Here is an 18,242-nt window from a genome sequence, read left to right on the forward strand (position 1 = left end):
CTTCTACAATCATTATAATAGAAGAAAATAAATATTTGGAATGAAGAGTATGTTTTTTTAAATTATTCTTAGAATAATTTATGAGTTAACATGTATAATTATAATATCAATTTATTAAACATTATAATTAATTTTATTTTGGTGATCATTATTCATTAGTAGTAGTTAGGTTCTTGATTGGGCCATCGTAAAAAATTTCAATGGGCTTTTGTTCTCACTTCTACTAGCCCAATAGCCCAATAAAATATTTCACTCACTGTCCCGGGTGTGGTACAAAACATAAAATATGCATTGCTTAAACCCTAGAAAGAGTTTCTGATTCGATTTCAAAGGAGAAAGAGAGATTCTAAGAAGAGCATCAATGTCGGACAGAGAAGACAACGATTCCGACGCCCCTGAGGAATTCACAACCGAACAGGTATACGATTTCTTTTTCTTCTTCTTCTTTTTTTTTTTGTCAATTAATTGAATCAATTTTATGACCTGACTGGTGACAAGATCAATACTTAACACAAGCATGACCATCGCAGGGTTTACAACAAGACGAAGAGATTCAAAGGGTTCAAAGAGAAAATAAATCCAGGTATTGCTTTAACTGTGTCACGAGGTTCTGTTTATTAATCTAAGTTGTCTAGAGTAAAACTGAAAAAATAAGTTTTTTTGTTTTAATAAAAAACCGGTAAACTTCCCTAATTTGTTATTGAAACATGGTCCAATATAGATGGATTCTGGGATGGATTCCAAGCTTGGTTTGAATACCATTGAGGGGGTGGTTGCGGAAGGAGGGTGTTTGACTACGAAAGTTGCGGAGTATATTCACTAGCTCTCTTTTATTGCAAGACACGAGTTTGAGAGCTTCTCATTTTTCTGTTCTGTGTTATTCATTGATTAACACTAAGGTTCTTAATAGTTTTGAAAAAAATACTCAAGAGAGCTGAGCAAACTTGGGCCTGTTCAGGGTATATATAAAAGGGCTATTTAGCTCTATATCAGTGAAATGATAGTCTGCAAATTCATGTAAGGATATCATATTATCAATTGTATTGGTAATGTTTAACATTTATAGGTTAAGATATACTTGCATACTCTCTTAAGCTATGTTAGTCACTTGTAGGATATATTTTTGGTCTCCTGCAGAACCATTGATTAAATGACTCTACGTCTTTGATTGGTAGGGTTGTACGGGAAGCAAAAGAGCGTAGGAGGAAATGGGCCCAAAACATAACTCCTCGACCATCTAAAGCTGGTAAAATATCTCAAAATGTAATAGACTCTGAACCTCAGCAAAAACCGAAAGCAGCCGATGGATTTCTCCCCGAGGACATTGTCCAAATGCTTGCAGCACGTGAGAAGTATGTAGATCTGTCCTTCTTTTTCTCTTGTGCAAAATGTGCATTTTTATTGGAACAAATATCTAAGATGCTATAATTCGCTTGCAGTCATGTTTCATTCTCTGACACTAAGGAGGAGAAAGATGAAACAAAGTCTACCACTTCAAAGAAGAGAAAATCAAGGAAGTCAGGGTTAGAGATTTCATTATATTTTTATTGCATTCATTTCTGTGACGATGCATTCATGTCGCATTTTGTCCTGTATTTATTGTGTGTTCCTACCGTGTTTTGCAGTTTGAAACCTGTTATTTTGAGCAAAATAGGTCCTCCTCAATGCTCAAACAGTGCCTTGGAGTTCTTGAAAGAAAGGAAAATGTCAGTTCCAAGATCGTCTTCAGTTTTGAACAATCCCAAGCGAGCACTCCGTCTTCTTTCTCGTTCAGGGGTGCTTGGCAGGAAATGACAATGTTCATTGATTTGTCTACATTTTTGGCCAGTGAGGTTATTGTTGCAATATTTACTTTTAAGTTATCATGATTAGTGCTGTTGTTGGCCCACTCTACTGTGTTGTAATCTATAGATATTCTAATTTGTTTGGATTAGAAGTGAAATACAAACGAAAAATAGGGAAGGTAAAATGAAATCGAAGTTGAGTAAAAGATTATTTTATTGTACAAAAATAAGAAAATGGAGGGTGTGTCCTTTCTGGTTGTGCTGATGAAAATAAAAGGGTATGGTAGGAAGGTATTCTTATATTAATTATTTTTTTTAATAAGAATTGAAACTCTTTTTTTTTATCTATAATTTGCTGCTTAACAATTTTTTTATTGGTATGAATAATTAATTTTTGTAAAGATGGGGAATAATTTTTAAATCGTGAATCAAACAAAAATAATTTGCTTATTTATAGGCATAAATAGCGCTGAAAACCAATAGTATGTGTCCTATGTTCTTTTAATTCAGATGCAGGAATAACACCGAAGGCCTGTCTGATTTCCTTATGACCTCTGGTTTTAAAATTGTTATCTTACACAATTGTATTCTTAATTAATTTCTTATCAAAAATTTGTTTTGGTGATAGATGTTTCAAAACTAAAATCTAAAAACAGACTACATTTTCTCGTCTTCAGTTCCTTTTATGCTTTTCACCCTCTTCAATTCGTACTTTTTGCCTTATTCTATCAGATTGCAGTCAAGAGTATATGTTTATAGATTTCAAAAGTTAAATAAAGTAATTGAAAATGGAACTCAAACACAACATAAGATGGTTGAAGTTTCTGTCTCAAGGACAACAAGGATAAAAAAAGGCACATAAAACATTTGATCTCGATCGTGGCTCGACCTCCAAATTAAATCTTCTCGTTAATTTACAGTGGCACAATCATTTCAAATCTAGTAATTTGACTAATGATGATAATATACCGTAGTTTAGGACTTCCACTTTCAATATATGGGAATATCTTAGTTGTGTTGTGATGGGTTGGATACATTTCAGGGAGCAGAGAATATATCACATTGTTGAAGCCAAATCTGTTCTTGAGCTGAAGGTGTGTTGCCTTTGGAGCTGCAGAAAAGACCATCAAAAGCGCCTTTGATTCTGTTTAGGGACTTGCGGTGTCGAATGCGATGAAGAACTTCTTGTTTGTTAAGGGTCTGCGATGATGCTTTGGAAGACAAGGAGGACTTCAACTGGAGCTGGCTTGAGACACTATGAACTGGGTCAGAGTCCTTCTCTAGCTCGTGTCTGTGGCTACACTTGTCAGCCTCTGCTCCGGCTCTGGAAATCTCGAAATCCATTTTGGTTTAGGTTTTTGTTTGATTAGAATGCTGCTAAACCCAGGACTTGAATAATGTTGAAGTGGTGGAAGAAGTTGAAATATATAAGGACAAATCACAGATAAGAAGGGTTTCTCTTTCAGTCTTCTCTTCAAACCGAAGCCTGTTGTTTTTCTCAAACAAGGGATGCAGACGTAAGTATCGTCCAAGAGACAAAAACTGCGTGTTGATTAATAAAAGCTTTTTCATACATTCACCGCATTTTCATCAAACCACCAAAGATATTCTGCTGCCTGTATTCTCTCATGTCAAAAAATAGATACAAAAGTCACGTCACGTAGCTTTTAAGAGTGTTTGTCATGTTATGCAACTTTTTTTATGATTATTTTACTTTAAAAATAACTTCTATTTTAACTTTATATATTTAATTATATAATTAAAATGCCCAGTTTATTATATGATGTGATAAAAGTTCTGGAGTAAATCTTATTATAGTTTTCACCCTTGTGAATATATTGCATTACCAATTTGTAGGTAAATTCATTGTCTGTATTTTTAAGATGGTGTGTTGGAAACTTGGAATTTTTCTTATATATTCCTTCATAATTCAAATTTTAGCACTCAAATGAGTGAAATCAGAACCTCCCCTCTAAAAAAATTAAGAAAACAGAGACAACATTTAGGAAGTAGAGTGTAGTAAGTAGATATAATTATTGAAGATATGGTTGACAGACAGTAATCTCTTTCGATGGAAACGAGTTGGTGGAAAAACAGTGGGCTGTGTTAGTAGTTTTCCTTTTTCAAGTAAACTAATGGCTCTATCATTACTTCTCACATCTCAACTTAAACAAAAAGTTTAAGATTTAATGATAACTATTAGGCTAATCTTTGCATAACAAAATCGATATATCATTGGATAAAAAGATTAAAAGAAACAGGGGCACGATGATTGGATAAAATATTGGACTGTAGACTATCACAAATAAATAATTTTTTCACATTTATTTATAATTGAAAGAAAGAAATGTTATTTTCAACTAGTTTCGATTATTGAGGCTGTGTTTTTTTGAGTAGATTTTCTATTAACAAGGACTGAGGTTATTATTGGTGTTTGATGTCGATGATTCAGTGAATTTGCGAGATGTACATATTTTTGAGTCTGGCTTGAGGTAAAGTGAGTTGAGCGTGAGATATGAGGTTTTACTATATTACCCTCATTAAAATCACGTTAGTTATAGGTACATGGTTGAGCTTTGGAGTGGTGGGAAGATTATAAGTAAAATGAAACCGTTTTCTTAACTTAACAAAGGGAAAGAGAATCCGTTCTTAATGGGGGTGAAACCAATTCCATGTTATGAGTTGTTGACGGAGTAATCGAATGAATCAGTTATGGTTATGGGTGAACCCATTTCCATGATCATGGTTTGTATACATATAAATGAGTTAAATATGTTTTTGATCATTCAAATTTTTTAATAAAAATTAGAATTAATTCTTTTTGAGAATTTTGAATGAATTTAATCTTTTATATTTAGAAATACGTAAATTTAGTCTTTTAAACATTTTTTTTAATTTATTTAACGTTTTAAATGCATTTCTTAGGTAATATTGAAACGAACGCGAACATGAGTTAAACTATGTAAACAGACTAAAATACTATAATAAGATGTATTTGAAACATTAAATAAATTTAATAAAATTGAATTAAAAAGATTAAATCCATATATTTACAAAGACTAAATTAGTTCAAAATTTTCAAGATAGACTAATTTAAATTTTCACTCAAAGATAAAATCATATTCAACTCTATATAAATATATGGATTTAGGATGGAGAATTAATTTTGAACATGGGGGAATCAATTCCCATAGATTTAATTATATATATATATATATATATATATATAATATAATAATTTTAAATGATAATAATAATAATAATATATTAATTTTAAAATAGTAATTTCCATCTTAATCTATTAAAAATTATTTTATCTCTATCACTTAAATTGTTAATAAACTTTTTCAATTTTCACTTTGAAATTCACTCACTTTTTTATCCAAATAATTTAAAATAAATTAAAAAACTTTTATATTCAAATCTCCTCAAATCCATCGATTTATTTTCTCTTAAATTCATCCTCACAACATAATACTACCTCGGATGTGTTTTAACAAAATATATTGTTTTCATTTTAAAACTTTTAATTAAAACTATAATGTAGATTGGAAAAACACATGAAATAACAACCTCTATCAACTTCTATGTAATTTGGGTTATTTTAGGAGAAAATATGAAAACCAGATAAAATTTTGAAGAAAAACACGACTCATTAATATTTTCATTTCTCTTATTAATTATACTGTCCAAAGTTTTAAACTAAAATAAGATTAAAAAAATACCTCTTTCTTTCATTTTCTTCCCATCGCATGCCAAAAAGAAATAAATTTTATTTACTTCTTGTTGCTTAAAAAAATATTTGTATTTGTTTTTAAAAATGTTGTATCCTGTTATCTTTCATGAGCATCATTATTAGTGATAATAAATTAAAAATACTTCCCAACATTTCAGTACATCCTCTATTAATCAAGTGCTGACTTATCTAAAATTGATCTGGTATACAAGTGTTGAGTGTTTGCACAATTTCTTGTTTTGGCAAAACTTGAGGATACACAGGGTAATTTTTTTTGTGGGAAAAAATAACCACCAATTATTTTTCCGTGGAAGTGGGTGAAAACTACAAATTTAGTTTATTGACTAAATCAAACTCTGTTTAACAGGTAAAATCATATCGTTCATTCGTTCAACATATCTAAAATGTGCAATTCCTCATATTATAGCAATGTAAGTTAATCATAACATGATTCTCCGGGTTACCTAATCTTACAATCTTCTTCCTAACATGAGTTTGACATGGAAGTTATCCCACGTAGTCACAGTCATAAACGCAGAAAACGTGGCAGAACATAATTAGACAACAACATCAGATGCACAACGTTACCAAACAACCACTCCGTCCCAAACAAAGTCCTTTGTCAACCTCAAAACCAAACCTCCCAACGTTTATTCAACGACGTTGGGCGGTTTGGTACCTCAAGTGATCCTTAACATTAACATTTACTCATTAATTCACATGACACCAATAACAAACACTAACTGCAAAAATTTCTCTCTAAAGCAAATAAAAGCTTAACTTGGCTTTGAACCTTTCTGCTTCTGCTACATTCCGTTGCATGGGAACAAGGAAGGAATAAACAACAATGACAGGATTCTCAGAGGAAGGAAGCTCCCATGGAAAAAAGTATGGAAAGTTGAAGAAAGACGAATTCGATGGTTATAACTCTGACAACCATCCAAGAAAAAATAGCCCTGTGACGTTGGAGGCACCTCTTTTGGATCCTCAAATGGCAACAGATCACACTGCTTACGACCCTTCCCTTTCTCCCTTATCGAAATCGCCATGGTCCTCTCACATGAACGAAGGACCGTCGACCTCCAACAACAACGAGGCTCTGATAGGGTCCCTGGTCCGAGAAGAGGGCCACATCTACTCCCTCGCTGCAACGAAGGACTTGTTATACACGGGTTCGGAGAGTAAAAACATTCGCGTGTGGAAGAACCAGAAGGAGTTCACGGGGTTCAAGTGCCACAGCGGGTTGGTGAAAGCGATCGTGATCGCGGGGGAAAAGATCCTCACGGGACACCAAGATGGAAGGATAAGAGTGTGGAAAGTTTCAGGGAAAAACGACCACCAACACAAGCGTGTGGCAACGTTGCCGACGTTAAGAAACTACATAAAATGTTCGGTGAAACCGAGTAATTACGTGGAAGTGAAACGACATCGTAACGTGTTGTGGATCAAACACTACGACGCCATTTCATGCCTGGGCGTGACGGAGGATCATTGTTATATATACTCTGCGTCGTGGGATAGAACTTTCAAAGTGTGGCGAACGTCGAATTTCAAGTGTCTGGAGTCTGTGATAGCCCATGACGATGCTCTCAATGCGCTTGTTGTGGGGTTCGACGATTTGGTTTTCACGGGCTCAGCTGACGGCTCGGTTAAGATTTGGCGGCGGGAGGTTCATGGGAAAGGGACAAAACATTTTTTCACGCACACGTTGTTGAAGCAAGAGTGTGCGGTGACGGCGTTAACGATGAGCGGCGAGGGGAGTCTTTTATACGCTGGTTCTTCCGATGGGTTGGTGAATTTTTGGGTGAGAGAGACAAATTTGGAGCACAGGGGCACATTAAGGGGACACGAGTTGGCGATTTTGTGTTTGGCTGCTGCAGGGAGTTTGGTCTTCACTGGGTCTGCTGACATGTCCATATGCGTGTGGAAGAGGTCACTGAGTAATGAGCACACGTGCCTTAATGTTCTATCGGGCCACTCTGGCCCAGTTAAGTGTCTGGCGGCGGAGAGGGATCTGGAAGGCATGTGCAACGAGCGACGGTGGATTTTGTACAGTGGTAGTTTGGATAAGTCCGTTAAGATGTGGAAGGTCTCCGAGAATGCAACTGCCCTACACAACCCTCAACCACCGAGGCATAGTGTTGATCACTTCCCCATTGTTTCATCATTGAAGAAAGTGGGGTCCAAATTCTAGTTCCAACAACATAAACATCTGTGTGTAATAATAGGTTGGTTAATTAGTTAGCATGTAATGAACGAACAGCTTTGGTTTTTCTGATATGTTCTCTTCCAACATTTATGTTTATACTGTGGCAACGATTTCGTATTTTTGAAGAGGAAAATCAAACACAGATATTACAAGAACCAAAAAAAGTAATATCCAGTCATTTCATAGATTAATAAATATAAATTAAAATACAATTTATGCGTATATAAATATTTGTTTTTTTGTTAACAGTAATAATTACATTGTTTAAAATTCTAACACATTAATAAATACGGGAGTTTCACTTGGCTTGCGATTTTGTTAAAACAAACTGACGTGCTGTTGAGTTAATGAATAATATCGTTTCTGTTACCAATAATTGCACCCGAAATTTGGAAATTTATCTATCATTCGAGTTAGAGATAAAAGAAAAGAAAATGCAGGGAATGGATAGAGTAGGAGCATAAAAGGACAAAGTGTTCACCAGCTGAGACCCCACGTGCCCCTCCCAATCGCGAAAAAGAAGAAAGATTCCCCGAATTCACGTCCCGTTTTTGTTTTCCTTTCCTTTTCCTTCTTCTCTCGCTCTCCAATCACACTTACCCACCCACTCTCCCCTATTCTATTATTATATTCTAATAATAATATCATTATTATTCTTTTTCTCTGCCTTCCTCACCTAAAATAACCTTTTTTGCTTTCTTCACACTCACACACATTCTAATCTAATCACCCAACACTGCACACTGCATTATTCTTACTATTCCCGTTCGTTTAACCCTTCTCTCAATCATCATTTACCAATTCTTCCTCTTTGCTTTCATGCTTTTCTTATATTCCGATTCTGTTTAGATTAGGGTTTCTCCGCGTCACCGTTATGTCGCCGGCGGCGCCCGAAGCTGCCGACTACTCATTCGCCGTTGAGTACGACGGCCCGCCGCTAACCTACGACCTTCCTCGGGCGGTGCCGATCAGTGTCGACAGCATTCCGGTCGCTGCCGTCGTTTCCCAGGTTCCTCTCTCCGACGCTCTCTCATTGCCAGTTGTGCAGCCGCTTTTGCCGCCGACGCAGCCCCCTCTCAGAACCCTTGGCTCCGAACCTAGGGGTTCCAAGTTAGCGTCCGAAACGACGGTCTCTCCCACCTCCGTGATCGCATTCGAGCATCGAGCTTCGCAGAGCAACGTCGGGGAGCTTTCCGGCGAGCTGAGCAGCTCCGGCGCGTTTGAGTTCTCCACCGGGAATGACGGCTCCGGTGACTTGTCGGATTTGGGCGAAAGTTCGAGAGTGCTGGAAGAAACTAGAAGCTCTAGTACCGCTGAGTTTTGGGACAAGTCTGGGAGAAGTTCTGGCGTGCTGAGGGCTTTGGATGGAAAAGAGAGTTTGGATTTCAACGAGTTGAATCAGCAAGATTGGGCCTCCACCGAGTCAGTGTTGAGTTTGGAGTATCCGTCAACTCGGGTTTCTTCTCTGAAGGCTGAGGATATTGATTCCAAGCGCCCCCCGGTTGTTAAGTTTGATGTGGATTCTGATGACGATGCCTTGGATGAGGAGTTTGATGTGGAGGAAACTGTGAGTAAACCTGTTAAAAGGGCACCTCTCACGAAGGGGAAGAAAGGGTCTTGTTATAGGTGCTTCAAGGGGAATAGGTTTACTGAGAAAGAAGTTTGTCTTGTTTGTGATGCCAAATATTGTGGCAATTGCGTGCTCAGAGCTATGGGGTCTATGCCCGAGGGGAGGAAATGTGTGACTTGCATTGGATTCCCGATTGATGAGACCAAACGAGGGAGTCTGGGGAAGTGCTCTCGGATGCTCAAGCGATTGCTTAACGAATTGGAAGTTCGGCAGATAATGAAAGCGGAGAGATTTTGTGAAGCCAATCAACTTCCACCTGAGTATGTTTGCGTCAATGGCCAGCCGCTTTCTTATGAGGAACTGGTTACGTTGCAGAACTGCCCGAACCCTCCGAAGAAGCTGAAGCCGGGAAATTATTGGTATGATAAAGTATCTGGTCTTTGGGGGAAGGTATTATTATTATTATCTATTTGATTTTTCTCGTGCATTTGCGATTTATACAGAGTTATAGTTTTTGAGTGTAATTTAGGATGCTGATTGCTTCATGATTTCACAGGAGGGACAGAAGCCTTCCAGAATTATAAGTCCACATCTTAATGTTGGAGGCCCCATCCAACCGGATGCTAGTAATGGAAACACTCAGGTTTTCATCAATGGTCGGGAAATAACAAAAGTTGAGCTTCGAATGTTGCAGGTCGAAGATTTATACCTAAAGGCTCTCTTAATAATCATACCTTGTTTATTGTTAATCAAAAGCGTTGAAAGGAGTCTGTTTTGGTTGTGCAGTTGGCAGGAGTTCAGTGTGCTGGCAACCCACATTTTTGGGTCAATGAGGATGGTTCCTACCAAGAAGAGGGGCAGAGGAATACTAGAGGTTATATATGGGGCAAGGTAACCTCTTACTTTTTTGAGGTGGGAAAGAAAGTACCTATAGTTCTTCTTGCCAAACGTTATTTACTATGCACTTCTTTATTTCTGCTTGTTAGGCTGGAACGAAGCTTGTATGTGCTTTCCTGTCTTTGCCAGTTCCTTCTAAATCTTCAAATTCTTTGGGAGAACAACCCTTCAGCCTAGCTAGCAGAACAATTCCTGACTACCTGGAGCATGGGGTGGTTCAGAAGCTTCTCTTGGTCGGTTGTAGTGGATCTGGAACGAGCACTATTTTTAAGCAGGTGACATTTTACTTGATAATTGAGTCTGTGAATTAAGTCATGTTTTAATACTTGCTTTGAATTGATAGTTACATTAAATTGGATAAAATATGGTCTGTAGGCATCTGCTACAGGAATAAACATTAGTATAACCTTCATTCACTTAGCAAAATGAAGAAAAGAAACTTCTATGTGTTTCCTAAGCTCTAACCATTAGTATTGACCTAGTTAATCACAATATATTGTGCGCAGTAATATTGTCAATTCTGCAAAGGTTGCTATATATTTTAATTGGATGCACAACTATGATACTCTCCTTTATGTCATCTAGCATTTCCTTGTTCAGAAAGGCCTACCTTTTGGAATAATTGACAACCGACTTCATAGTTGGATGTGGTAGGCGATTATTCATGGGAACTTAAGGAATTGTTTATATAGGATTTTGACAAGCCCCTCCTCAATGTAAAAACAAAGTCACCAATAGAGATGCTGGAACTAGTCAACTTATTCACAGAATTGCAAATATCTGTTGCAGGCAAAGATTTTATACAAAAGTGTCCCATTCTCGGAAGATGAGCATGAAAACATAAAGTTGACCATTCAGAGCAATGTTTATGCCTACCTTGGTATACTGCTGGAGGGACGGGAGCGTTTTGAAGATGAAAGTTTGGGTGATTCGAAAAAAAGACAGTCATCTGTACTTGACAGCACAGGTAGGATGCATTTTCTCTCTCCCTTATCCTCAGAAATATGTGCTTTTTATTGAGGTTTGACTTGTTATCCTGGCTATCTTTCTTGTAAAGCACCTATTGTGCCCCATTTAGTTGCCATGAGTTTGTTCTAAATGGCTTGCAGCATACTTGTGTTTGTTTGAGTGGAGTTATAGTTCATAATTATGTTTATATGTCCTTCTGCTTATTTATACTTAAAGGTCGAGTTACAATTATTGTTTTCTTCAGGAAGTAGTCCAAAACATGATGACAAGACTGTATATTCCATTGGCCCAAGATTGAAAGCGTTCTCTGACTGGTTACTGAAAACTATGGTATCTGGCAAACTTGATGCTATCTTTCCAGCTGCTACTCGTGAGTATGCTCCACTGATTGAGGAATTATGGAATGATGCTGCCATTAAGGCCACATATGAAAGAAGAAGCGAATTGGAAATGCTGCCTAGTGTTGCAAGTTATTTCTTAGAGCGGGTAAGATAATTCTTTAATCTATTATTTAGCATTTGTGCTGTTATCAAATTAATTGTGTAAAACCCTTTTATGTGTAACCCACTAACTGTTGTTAAAAATAGGTAGTTGAGTTCTTTAGGGAATGGCCACTTTTCATTTTTATAAGGGATTTTATCTATAGTCAATTTCTTCTGCAAATACTGAGAAAACAATGGAGGGGTGAATAAAATTGTTGTACACGGGGTTTGATAAGTTTAAATGAATTAGTAGGTGTTTGACGGGTGGGTGAAGCGTGGTTGTAAAGAAGGATAATTTCTCAGGTAGAGGTAGCGACTATTGTACAACGGATATCAGACAGAAGCTTTAAACTTGCAGAGTAACAAATAAATTTCGGTCTAGCAAAGTCAGCAGTTTGTGAGAACAAGTTAAAACTGCTCCTCGCCTGTTAAGCTTTATTAGAATGCTAGGTCAATATTATTTTATTGTTTCTCCATCTTGTGTCCTTATAGGTTTCCATTTCTATATTTCCTCTCCTAGAAAAAATGGTTGGGTTAGTATCTTGATTAGTTGTGCTGTTCATGGACACTATATATTGTCTCTGACTATGACAAGTTGTTCTGTTTCAGGCTGTTAAAATTTTAAGGACGGACTATGAACCCTCAGATTTAGATATCCTTTATGCAGAGGGAGTTACTTCATCTAATGGGGTGGCCTGTGCGGAGTTTTCATTTCCCCAATCGGATTCCGAGGAAACCGTTGACACTACTGATCGCCATGATTGTTTTGTTAGGTAGGTGAAAATATTTCTGGGCCAGTTATGTACCAAAATTGTGTTTTAGCTCTGATTAAATCCAATTGATCTTATAATTGTTTTCTCTTGGAAAATAGTGGCATCAGTGAAAATACCAAAATAAACAGGTAAATAATAGCATTAGTGAAAAATACCAAAATAAACAAAATTCAGGATAAGTGTGGTAGAATTGTAGTAAGGAGCCTATGGCTGTGATGAAATATTTTTTTCACTGGTATTGATGTTTAAGAAACATGGTAGAGGGTTTTGCCATCTCTGGATATGAATATGAAGTGCTCTCACGTTTTAATTTTAGTGTTTCTATTTTTTATATTTTAGATCAATCTGTATATCGTTGGACAGTAGTGCCCATACTACTGTAATGGCTACTGTAGAGATTTTATAGCCTGGTTTAGTCGTTAAAAGCAAACTCCGTTTCTTATGAGGAAGATGTGGTGCCATTTTGTATATTTGTTTCAAATGGGCGGAATATGATTTTTCTGTCATGCATATCTATTTATGCCAGAAATATCATATGATGTTGCTGATTTTCGTATTTGTGAATTTGAATCATAAGGATATTTATTATGTGTTCCTTACCATGTGTCTTTATCGGATGTTTCTGATTTGTACTTTTTTTCTGGTCAACAGGTATCAACTAATTAGAGTGCATGCAAGGGGCCTAGGAGAAAATTGCAAGTGGCTAGAGATGTTTGAGGATGTTGAAATGGTTATCTTCTGTGTTTCCTTGAGTGACTACGATCAGTTTTCTGTCGATGGGAATGGTTGTCCCTCTAACAAGATGATATTGAGCAGGAAGTTTTTTGAAACCATTGTCACTCATCCAACCTTTGAGCAAATGGACTTCTTGTTGATATTAAACAAATTTGATTTGTTTGAGGAGAAAATTGAACAAGTTCCTTTGACCAAGTGTGAATGGTTCTCTGATTTCCATCCAATAATCAGTCGCAACCGTCCCAACAGCAATAGCAACAGCATTAATAGTAATCCCTCCCTTGGTCAGCTGGCTTCCCATTACATAGCGGTTAAGTTTAAAAGGCTTTACTCATCTCTTACCGGAAGAAAGTTGTATGTGTCCCTGGTGAAGGGGTTGGAGCCTGGTAGTGTGGATGGGGCACTTAAATACGCCAAGGAGATTTTGAAATGGAACGACGAGAGACCAAACTTTAGCTTGAGTGAATATTCAATGTATAGCACGGAGGCGAGTTCATTCTCTCATTGATTGCTGATTCAGGCAAGCGTTGTTAGTCATACTAGTGTATGGCTCGACATCGGTTCGTGTACATATTACTAACTAGGAGTAAAATGGATCGTTCCTCGTACTAGCTATCTCCACTTGTAAGATTCAGTAGATGTTAAACATGTAGGTAAGGTTTCCAGCAATTAGAGAGTATGCTGGTGAGTCAGTCAGCACATACCACAGATCAATGTGTAATGTTCAAATTCATTTTTTATTTTTCATATGGTTAGGTAACATCTTCATGATAGAATTTTTATATCACACTTTGTCAGTCTGTCAACTTCTGTTTTAGTTGCAAACCTGCTTTTGTGTGCAGTTCATGTACTAAGGCGATATTTCATTCAAGCCTAAGATTTTAACTAGGCTTTATGGCGTTATCCTGATTGTGAATGGCATAAAGATGACATAATATTTGTGAAGGCTTTGCATTACTTTCGTTTATTTTATTTTTTTTCTAAAAGTTCAGAATTATCAGAGTACTACAAATTACACCAGCTTTTATAACACAGTGCAACTTTGTTAAACATGCTACTGTTATTACAAGATAGATAGCCCGAATTTCAGAACCTAGAGGCTTCGTGTACAACTAGTATACTATAATCTAGTTCTCATAAAGTTTGGTGTCTAGACGCGGGGTTAGGAGAACTTCTAGCGGTGTTGCTTTTAAATTTGTGAGTCCAAAGCTCTCTGTCATGTCAACAACTTGATTTGAAGGAGAAGCAACCTTGAAAGAGTGTAAGAGTCTAGACAAGGTCAAGTGCACCACACGCAGAGCTAGTGAGGTACCTGGGCATGCTCGCCTTCCAGAGCTAAAAGGGACGAGCTCATAGTTTTGACCCTTTACATCAACATCTTTGTGGCTTGTCAAGAACCTTTCAGGCTTGAAATCATGCGGGTCACTCCAAACACGACCATCCCGATGGATCTTCCAAGCATTCACCATTAATTGTGTGCCCGCAGGAATGTGGTAGCCGCATGAAAAGGTGCAGTCTTCCATGGCTGCTCGAAGGGTGATAATGGGACTGGGTGGATATAGGCGCAGAGTTTCCTTCACAACGGCTTGGAGGTACACTAGCTTCTTTATGTCAGATTCTTCGACTTTCCTTTCCTTCCCTATAAGAGTGTCCAGTTCATGTTGGGTTCGTTCAAGTTCTGCTGGATGGTTAAGCAGCAGAGACAGCACCCATGTTAGCGTGACCATGGTGGGGTCAGTTCCTGCTAAAATCAAATTCTGCAAAAGATTTACAACCCCATGGTTGTAATCCAAAGTAGGATGTCAAACAAAAAGGTGATGTGCACCAAAAGCTGAGATTTTCTTCGTGTGAGCAGAAGAAGGGTGTTATACTGATTCGGATTCTAAGACATAACGTAAAATTTGGAGAAGTGGAATTTGGTTACGTGCGTCAATAGCTTATGACATTTGCAAGACAGAAGGGTGTTTAAGGAAGAGAGTTTTTCTTCTAAGGAAGTGGACCCTACTGGACTTGCAAAACTAGTAGCTTTTGGCATGTTGTTTTGTCCCTTGTGAAAAGACTTGAATAGACGAGCCGAAATATCAATAGTCTTTGTTTGAAGCAAGGTTGCACAATAAATTAAAAAGTGGGGAAATTTTGACACAGGTCACGGTGATAGTGGTAATGGTTTTCGTCAACACAAAAATTGTACTCTTCTAGCATTTAAAGAATCACTGTTCAAACAATATTATATGTCAATCTTTTCCAAATTTATGTCTTGTACTCTTGTGTTTCTGTAGGAATAAACCCTTTTCAATTTATTACTTGGTAAGACAGACATAAGACTGCAGTGGTTTGAATATTGATCCATAAAAGTGGTTCGCCAGATATGGTATAATTTCTCTGATAAGCTTGTCCTAAATTATAAGGTTTATAGCAGTAAGTCCTAAATTTGTTATGAACTCCAATTTTATGTTCATCGGATAACATGCAGGAATTATAGTTGCAAGAAGCAACCGTGAAAACAAGATAGGTAAACATTTACGTACCAGGCAAGTGGCCTTGATGATGGTATCTGAATCATAACCAGAAATCTCTGTACCCTGCAGAACATTCAGCAAGACATCCATGAAATCATCGCGTTCTTCCTTTCCATTCACACTCAAAGCTCTTTTCCTCTTGTGTTCCTCTAGCCAACCTTCAACCAGAGTGTCCAATTCACTGGCAGTTCTCTTCATATCCTTTTCATATCCATTGATATCTAGCCACCCCAGAAACGGAAATGCATCAGACAACACAAACGCCCCAAACAAACATACCCAGTCCCTCATAACTCTCCTATACCTTCTTGCTTCACCATCTGCACAACCATCACCAACCCCACAATACGGCTTCCCTCCCACCATCCTGATAGCAATATTATGTGTCAAATCTCCAAACCACTGCTTCATATCAACCAAAACTCCTCCCTCCGGACACCCTTCTTTCGACCATAACTTGTACAGCCCCCTTACTGCAGCATCTAACTCAAACGTTCTTGTGTTTCTGAGGGGCTCAAGCCGGTTGTTAGAGAGAAGCTCAATGGTTGCTAGCTTCCGTACTTGACGCCAGTAAGGACCATAAGGAGTGAAACCAAACATGGCATAGTTATAGCCCATTAGCTTCGAGGCTGCAACACAGGGCCTGGTGGAGAATGCTTTGTCATGGACAGTAAAACACTCCTTCGCCATCTCCCAGCTACTCAACACCAGAACTTTGTATGAACCAAGTTTTATTGTGAAAATTGGTCCATGTTTCTCAGCCATGACCCCCAGTGTTTTGTGCGTAAGTTGATGACTCCCGAAGAGGTGCAAATGGCCAATAATTGGCCATGCACCTGCTGCTTGAGGTGCACTACAGATCTTTGTATTGCCACCAAGTGTTTTCTTAAATTGATAAAACAAAGAGCACACTAACACGGCAATAATGCCTGAAACAAGTGTTTTAAGCAGAAAAGCATCCATGATCCTGACGCTCTTGAATACCAAATTAAGGTAAAGAATTTATAAACAACATGTATGTCGGTTATGTAGTTGCTTAGCCTAGCCTTGCATCTACCATCTATATATAATGTAGAGTGTCACTTCATGTTGCCTCTTCTTTTCTATTTTTTCACCGTTAGCAGTGGGGTTAAGTGCTCAACTAATCATATAAAAACACCTTATCATATATATATATCAAACACTTTAATCACTGATATTATTCCTTCTTATTTCTCTTTGTATATTACTATCATATTACTTTTTACACACACGTGTATGTGTATAAACTTGCTTGTTAAACATAAAAGATGAAGGAAAAAAAAAATGAATAGAAACAAGTTTATATACTTTTGGTTATTAAAGAGACTCGTCTCTCATCCAATGCGATAATTAATCTTCTTGAGAGTTTCAATAGGACGGCATAGAAAGAAGTATACTCAACAACATCCACACTTTTATTTGGTAGCATTAGGTATGCTAAATTTTTTTCTTTTCATTGAAAAGAAAAACCTTGACAACTACTTAACAATGGTATTATACAAATAAATAATTACTTATTAATCCCATAATAATAATATAAATTTATGATTAATTATTTGAATAAGATTGTTATTTAATAATTTTGTATATATTATTTCTCATAATAAAAGTATTTTATACGAGTTTTACATCTTATATTTTATTTATAATATTTATTTTGTTATATCTGAATATTTTTTCTTATAAATTCTCTTTCTTGCCAAAATAATATGAAATTCATTCTAATTTTAATTTTTTCTATTATCTTTCCTTCGCTTGATTTTCTCTCATTATAAAAAAATGTGTCGTTAACAATCAATTTTAATGACCAAAAGTTGGTAGTCACACAAATTTATATATCAATTTGCAAAATAAAAAAAAAAATTGATTACTAAAATAGTCACTATTATAAATAAAAAGTTATAATTGGTCTTAGTTTCTAAAATTTAGCTACTAAAGTTTTAGTTACTATAAAAAATTAGTCATTAAACATTAGCTACTAAGGTTTTTGCTACCAAAGAAATTGATTTCTAAATTAATCTCTAATTGACTACAAATTTAATGCCTAATTATAATTTTGTATTTATAATAGTGACTATTTTAGTAAACTAATATTTTTTATTTATTTTATAGATTAATATCTAAATTGGTAGTATAATAACTAACCACTTTTAATCACCACAATGATTATTAATGAGACATTTTCGTCTCTTTTCATTCTTACTTTCTTTCATTTCATTTGGTTTACTCAAAATCTCAATTAGCACATAGGTTTCCACGATTTTTCTAATTTCTCTAAAGTTTATATATATATATATATATATATATATATATTTTGTTATTGATAACTCATTTAAATTCAACTTTTCCATTAATCCATGTATCTTTATTTAGTCTACATATAATAACAAATTCTTAGGACTTGTTACAAAAGTTATAATGAGAACTTTCTTAAAATATCCTCAGCTTTTGGAGGAATTAAACATGTGAATCAAATGCATTTGAAAGTGAATTATCCAACTACAATTTTTGGCTGAAAATTTGTTAATTTAATTGGACTTCCCGTTT

The 18,242-nt window shown here is 36.4% G+C and overlaps 4 protein-coding genes and 1 pseudogene across 6 annotated transcripts; 3 read left to right on the plus strand and 2 right to left on the minus strand.

The window, feature by feature from the left end:
* Positions 1–278: 278 nt before the first annotated feature.
* On the plus strand, positions 279–3,249 carry LOC114169033 (UDP-N-acetylmuramoyl-L-alanyl-D-glutamate-2, 6-diaminopimelate ligase). Of its 3 annotated transcripts, XM_085669547.1 has the most exons (6): positions 279–418; positions 531–583; positions 1,176–1,352; positions 1,440–1,523; positions 1,626–1,832; positions 2,827–3,249. In XM_085669547.1, exons 1-5 carry the CDS (start codon positions 362–364, stop codon positions 1,792–1,794), a joined length of 540 nt encoding a protein of 179 aa, XP_085525673.1. In that variant the 5' UTR covers positions 279–361; the 3' UTR covers positions 1,795–1,832; positions 2,827–3,249. The 3 variants fall into 3 exon arrangements, with proteins under 3 accessions (XP_085525673.1, XP_027909851.1, XP_085525674.1); XM_028054050.2 differs by lacking the exon at positions 2,827–3,249 and having other exon boundaries at positions 1,626–1,974; XM_085669548.1 differs by lacking the exons at positions 279–418; positions 531–583; positions 2,827–3,249 and adding an exon at positions 732–1,017 and having other exon boundaries at positions 1,626–1,974.
* LOC114169042 (uncharacterized) lies at positions 2,533–3,128 on the minus strand. Its single transcript, XM_028054063.2, has one exon. The coding sequence runs from the start codon at positions 3,126–3,128 to the stop codon at positions 2,823–2,825; it is 306 nt and encodes a 101-aa protein (XP_027909864.1). The 3' UTR covers positions 2,533–2,822.
* Positions 3,250–5,819: 2,570 nt separating the features above from the next.
* On the plus strand, positions 5,820–8,248 carry LOC114173297 (protein JINGUBANG pseudogene; annotated as a pseudogene).
* A 198-nt stretch (positions 8,249–8,446) lies between these two features.
* LOC114174135 (extra-large guanine nucleotide-binding protein 1-like) lies at positions 8,447–14,100 on the plus strand. The gene is made up of 8 exons (XM_028058903.2): positions 8,447–9,749; positions 9,856–9,993; positions 10,086–10,190; positions 10,286–10,471; positions 10,986–11,163; positions 11,410–11,651; positions 12,257–12,420; positions 13,072–14,100. Exons 1-8 carry the CDS (start codon positions 8,604–8,606, stop codon positions 13,661–13,663), a joined length of 2,751 nt encoding a protein of 916 aa, XP_027914704.1. The 5' UTR covers positions 8,447–8,603; the 3' UTR covers positions 13,664–14,100.
* A 58-nt stretch (positions 14,101–14,158) lies between these two features.
* LOC114174136 (cytochrome P450 CYP82D47-like) lies at positions 14,159–16,718 on the minus strand. Its single transcript, XM_028058904.2, has 2 exons — positions 15,684–16,718; positions 14,159–14,912 (listed from the first exon to the last, which is right to left on the minus strand). The coding sequence occupies exons 1-2, from the start codon at positions 16,635–16,637 to the stop codon at positions 14,283–14,285; spliced, it is 1,584 nt and encodes a 527-aa protein (XP_027914705.1). The 5' UTR covers positions 16,638–16,718; the 3' UTR covers positions 14,159–14,282.
* Positions 16,719–18,242: the final 1,524 nt, after the last annotated feature.

The sequence above is a fragment of the Vigna unguiculata genome, chromosome 2 (assembly GCF_037176805.1).
Source record: "Vigna unguiculata cultivar grain cowpea cultivar isolate G323 ecotype 2 chromosome 2, ASM3717680v1, whole genome shotgun sequence".
Lineage (NCBI taxonomy): Eukaryota > Viridiplantae > Streptophyta > Magnoliopsida > Fabales > Fabaceae > Vigna > Vigna unguiculata.

Coding starts and splice junctions, on each gene's coding strand:
- LOC114169033 (XM_085669547.1), top strand. CDS start 362: ATGTCGGACAGAGAAGACAACGATTCCGACGCCCCTGAGGAATTCACA. Junction 584..1,175: donor CAAAGAGAAAATAAATCCAG/GTATTGCTTTAA, acceptor TTTGATTGGTAG/GGTTGTACGGGAAGCAAAAG. Junction 1,524..1,625: donor AGAAAATCAAGGAAGTCAGG/GTTAGAGATTTC, acceptor CGTGTTTTGCAG/TTTGAAACCTGTTATTTTGA.
- LOC114169042 (XM_028054063.2), bottom strand. CDS start 3,128: ATGGATTTCGAGATTTCCAGAGCCGGAGCAGAGGCTGACAAGTGTAGC.
- LOC114174135 (XM_028058903.2), top strand. CDS start 8,604: ATGTCGCCGGCGGCGCCCGAAGCTGCCGACTACTCATTCGCCGTTGAG. Junction 9,750..9,855: donor TATCTGGTCTTTGGGGGAAG/GTATTATTATTA, acceptor ATGATTTCACAG/GAGGGACAGAAGCCTTCCAG. Junction 10,191..10,285: donor GAGGTTATATATGGGGCAAG/GTAACCTCTTAC, acceptor TCTGCTTGTTAG/GCTGGAACGAAGCTTGTATG.
- LOC114174136 (XM_028058904.2), bottom strand. CDS start 16,637: ATGGATGCTTTTCTGCTTAAAACACTTGTTTCAGGCATTATTGCCGTG. Junction 14,913..15,683: donor TCATCAAGGCCACTTGCCTG/GTACGTAAATGT, acceptor AATCTTTTGCAG/AATTTGATTTTAGCAGGAAC.